Source organism: Hylobates moloch, unplaced genomic scaffold (genome assembly GCF_009828535.3).
Source record: "Hylobates moloch isolate HMO894 unplaced genomic scaffold, HMol_V3 SCAFFOLD_15, whole genome shotgun sequence".
NCBI classification, from domain to species: domain Eukaryota; kingdom Metazoa; phylum Chordata; class Mammalia; order Primates; family Hylobatidae; genus Hylobates; species Hylobates moloch.
In genome coordinates this window covers 98589254-98594365 of record NW_026652290.1, presented here as the reverse complement: position 1 = coordinate 98594365, position 5112 = coordinate 98589254, and the positions used below count along the sequence as shown (strand labels likewise).

General features: G+C 49.2%; 1 protein-coding gene across 1 annotated transcript in view; it reads left to right on the top strand.

Annotated features, from left to right (window-relative positions):
- Positions 1–4574: 4574 nt before the first annotated feature.
- MISP (mitotic spindle positioning) overlaps positions 4575–5112 on the top strand; it is a 6532-nt gene continuing 5994 nt past the window's right edge. The window contains exon 1 of the mRNA XM_058428137.1: positions 4575–4584. Within this exon, the coding sequence (XP_058284120.1) occupies positions 4575–4584 (10 nt within the window). The remainder of the gene's footprint in view (positions 4585–5112) is intronic.

Genomic DNA, 5112 nt, shown 5'->3' with positions numbered 1-5112 from the left:
CATTGCACTCCAGCCTGGGCCACAGAGCAAGACTCTGTCTCAAAAAACATAAAAACAAAAAAACAAAAAACAAAAAAACCAAACTAAGCACTATTAGATCCCCAGCATCACAGAGTTGGGGTTCGCAGCATTTTAGATTCTCTGTGGAGGGTTTTGGAATCAGTTCGTGGGTTCTGACATTAGATGGGCAAACTAGAAGGGGTTGCCTGTTCTTGCACAGTCAGCTAAGTATGGTTTGTTTTATTTTATTTTAATTTTATTTATTTTATTTTATTTTATTTTAGATGCAGTCTCGCCCCGTCTCCCAGGCTGGAGTGCAATGGTGAGATCTCGGCCTACTGCAACCTCCACCTCCCAGGTTCAAGCGATTCTCCTGCCTCAGCCTCCCAAGTATCTGGGATTACAGGTGCCCGCCACCATACCCGGCTAATTTTTTTGTATTTTTAGTGGGGACGGGGTTTCACCATGTTAGCCAGGCTGGTCTTGAACTCCTGACCTCAGGTGATTGGCCCACCTCGGCCTCCCAAAGTGCAGGGATTACAGGCGTGAGTCACCGCGCCTGGCTGAAGGCTGCATTTTTAAAAAGAGGTGGGTTCTTGCTGTGTTGCCCAGGCTGGAGTGCAGTGGCACCATCATAGCTTACTTCAGCTTCGACCTCCTGGGCTCAAGCCATCCTCCTGCCTCAGCCTCCCAAAGTGCTGGGATCACAGGTGTGAGCCACCACACCTGTTCCTAGAAAGAAGATTTTTTTAAAAAGGGCCGAGTGCGGTGGCTCACGCCTGTAATCCCAGCACTTTGAGAGGTCGAGGCGGGCGGATCACGAGGTCAGGAGTTTGAGACCAGCCTGTCCCACATGGTGAAACTCCATCTCTACTAAAAATACAAAAATTAGCTGGGTGTGGTGGTGGGCACCTGTAATCCCAGCTACTCAGGAGGCTGAGGCAGGAGAATCGCTTGAACACAGGAGGTGGAGGTTGCAGAGAGCCGAGATTGTGCCACTGCACTCCGGCCTGGGCGACAGAGCGAGACTCCGTCTCAAAAAAAATAAATAAATAAAAATAAATCTGAAAAACATGTAGAGGCCTCGAGAAACAAGACGAAAGGTGCAGAATGGCCGGGCTAGGAACATTTGGGAGCCATGAGCATCGGAGACTGAAGGGGTTCAGGGAGACAGCGGCCACGGGAACTTCTCCTCCTACTTTCCAATGTCCTGCAAGAACTGTTTGTTGGTCAAACCCAGCTGGAAACCAGGCAGCAAGGAAACCCCGCGGGTCAGCCTCTCTGGGCACAGAGCAGGGCCCTGGGGAGAAAATGGAATTTAACCAGCTCAGTGTTTATCAATACAAGAATGGTTACATTCTCAACAGAGCATCAGCATGTGCACATGGGGTATATAAAGCCGTTAACAGTCCAGGCATAGAGGCTCACACCTGCAATTCCAGCACTTGAAGAGGCTGAGGTGGGAGGATCCCTTGTGTCAGGAGTTAGAGACGAGCCTGGGCAACACAGTAAGACCCTGTCTCTACAAAAAGTACAAAAATTACCTGGGCATGGTAGTGTGTGCCTATAATCCCAGATACTCCAAGGAGGCTGAGTTGGGAGGATGGCTTGAGCCCAGGAGTTTGAGACCAGACTGGGCAACATAGCAAGATCCCAACTCAAATTTTTTTTGTTTTTTTTTTAAGATGAAATCTTGCTCTATCGTCCAGGCTGGAGTGCAGTGACGCCATCTCAGCTCACTGCAACCTCCACCTCCTGTGTTCAAGCAATTCTCCTGCCTCAGCCTCCTGAGTAGCTGGGATTACAGGTGCCCGCTGCCACACCTAGCTAATTTTTGTACTTTTTTGTAGAGACGGGGTTTCACCATGTTGGCCAAGCTGGTCTCAAACTCTTGACCTCACGTAATCCACCTGCCTCACCCTCCCAAAGTGCTGGGATTACAGGCATGAGCCACTGCACCCAGCCTCTATGAAAATTTTTAGGCCAGACGTGGAGGCTCATGCCCGTAGTCCCAGCACTTTGGGAGGTTGAGGTGGGTGGATCACCTGAGGTCAGGAGTTTGAGACCAATCTGGCCAACATGGCGAAACCCCGTCTCTACTAAAAATATGAAAATTAGCCGGACGTGGTGGCACATTGCTGTAATCCCAGCTACTCGGGAGGCTGAGGCAGGAGAATCGCTTGAACCCGGGAGGCGGAGGTTGCAGTGAGCCAAGATCACGCCATTGCATTCCAGCCTGGGTGACAGAGTGAAACTCCGTCTCAAAAAAAAAAAAAAAAAAGAATTAGCCGGGCGTGGTGGTGGGTACCTGTAGTCCCAGCTACTCGGGAGGCTGAGGCAGGAGAATCACTTGAGCCCGGGAGATGGAGGTTACAGTGAGCTGAGACCGTGCCATTGCACTCCAGCCTGGGCAACAAGAGAGAGACTCTGTTTCAAAAAAAACAAACAAAAAAAAGAACGGAAATTAATTACCAATGATGACATTTTCTTCATTTTACTTTTTAATATTTTCTAATTAGTTTTTCAGTCAGAAAGCAAGAACTGCCAACCATGTACGGCAGGTCACAGATAATATGCAAAGCCATTTCCGTGAACGTCTTTAATATTTATGTACAATTATTTTGCACGTATGTGCATGTTTACAGGCAAGACACTTCCAAAGCTTTCTCTCTGGAACAGTGAGATTGATAATTTTTTGTTGTGGTGGTTGATGGTCTCCATTTTACTACAATTTTACCACCCAAGACACGCATTGTTTGTGTAATAAAAAATAATAACTAGATTTATTTTTCTACGTCCTTGACTTCCCCTGTGGCCTCTCTCAAATTTGCCCGACAACCTTTCCCAACACCCATGATCATTGATCCTTAATCAAATATTCAAATGGGTGCTTCAAGGAAAGGCACGGTGATTTGGCAATTTTGATGATAAATAATATTTCTTTGCTTTGTCCCCCCGACACTGCTTCTCCCTCCCTAGTCCCCCTCTTTTTGCAGCCCAACCCCGACGTCGTCCCCCCGCCCCACTAGAATCTCGCAAATATCTTTTGGTTTTAAGAGTTCCCTGGGGAAGCCTTGTTCTAAATGAGGTGTAAAAATCTAAGCGGCACAAAAAAAAAATAGCGCAAGGTTGGAATCAATACTCTCTTCACAGCTCCATCGATTAACAACCATATTCTTCATTTATTAATTATGAAGGGGGATTTCACAGCCTCCGTCTCCTTCTTTCCTGGTGACATGGCAGCTTCCCCTCCTCCCTGCCTCCCCCAGGTCTGGGGACTGTGGTACCCAGGGCTCAGCATCCCCAGGGCCAGGGGAGGAGGGAGGGAGGTGGGCGTTCTGCCCCCACTCGCAGGTCCAGCCAGGAGCAGAGAGTTCTGTCTGGCTTTGGAATCTGCCTCAACTCAAAGGAGTCTAGTTCTCTGTTCCCGTGCTGGCTTTGCCGTCTGTCTCCTTAGAAGATAAGTTCCATGGCCGGGTGTGGTGGCTCACACCTGTCATCCCAGCACTTTGGGAGGCTGAGGTGGGCGGATCACCTGAGGTCAAGAGTTTAGGCCGGGCGCGGTGGCTCACGCTTGTAATCCCAGCACTTTGGGAGGCCGAGGCGGGCGGATCACGAGGTCAGGAGATCGAGACCACGGTGAAACCCCGTCTCTACTAAAAAAATACAAAAAAAAAATAGCCGGGCGTGGTGGCGGGTGCCTGTAGTCCCAGCTACTTGGAGGCTGAGGCAGGAGAATGGCGTGAACCCGGGAGGCGGAGCTTGCAGTGAGCCGAGATTGCGCCACTGCACTCCAGCCTGGGCGACAGAGCAAGACTCCGTCTCAAAAAAAAAAAAAAAAAAAAAAAAGAGTTTGAGACCAGCCTGGCCAACATGGTGAAACCCCGTCTCTGCTAAAAATACAAAAAATTAGTCGGGTGTGGTGGTGTGCGCCTGCAATCCCAGCTACTCGGGAGGCTGAGGCAGGAGAATTGCTTGAACCCAGGAAGACAGAGGTTGCAGTGAGCCGAGATCGTGCCACTGTACTCCAGCCTGGGCAACAGAGTAAGATTCTGTCTCAAAAAAAAAAAAAAAAAAAAAAAAAGGAGATAAGCTCCACGTGGGACCTTGTTTGCTTTCCCCGGCTGTGTTTCTGACTCTGGGCGCACGTGCTCTATGAAACTGTGCTGAGTGCTGCTCTATTTCTGACCCTGAGCATGACACACATGCTCAGTAAAGCTGTGCTGAGCAAGTGAACCATGAGCATGGTGGTGGAGTGCGGCACCTGGCGGCCCTGGATCCAGCTTTCCTAACCTAGTGGGCCTCAGTTTTCTCATCTGTAAAATGGCACCTCCATCAAATGAGGCCATACCTTGTGTCAGCCTTTGTGTGAGCTGAATGCCCTTGTGTACATTGGGGGGGATGTCTTTGATCTGGGAAGTCACTGGGTCAGGACCCAGGTCAGATTCACCTTTGTCCCCAGAGCACAGCATCAGCATGGCCCAGAAATGATCACTGAAAGTGCCTGTGGGTGGACAAATGGATGGGTGGGAGGTTGGATGGGATGGATGCGTGAGTGAGTGTGTGGGTGGGGGATGAACGGATGTATGGGAGGGCAGATGAGTGAATGGGTATGTAAGTGGATAAATGTGTGAATGAATCAGTCAACGAGTCTGAGTGTAGTTGGATGGGTGACTAGAGGAATTGAGTGAATGGATGTATGGATAGATGGGTACGTGGGTGTGTGGATGGGTGGAAGGGTGAGTGGACAGGTAGAACAATGAATGGGTGGATGGCAAAATAAAAGATAAACAATGAATGAGTGGATGAATAGATGGGTAAATGGTCTGGTGAATGGATCGGTGGGTGGCTGGTTGGCTAGGTGGGTGAGTGGATCGATATATGAGTGAATATATGTGTAATGTGTGGGAGAATAGACAAATGGTTAGATGGATGGGTGGATGGATGGCTAGGAAGACAAACGAATGTATGAGTGGATGGGAGGATAAATGGGCGGATGGATGGGAGGATGGATGGATGGGTGGGTGGATGGATGAGAGGGTGGATGGGTGGATGGGTGGATGGATAGATAGGTGAGTGGTGGATGTATGTATGTATGAATGGATAAGATAG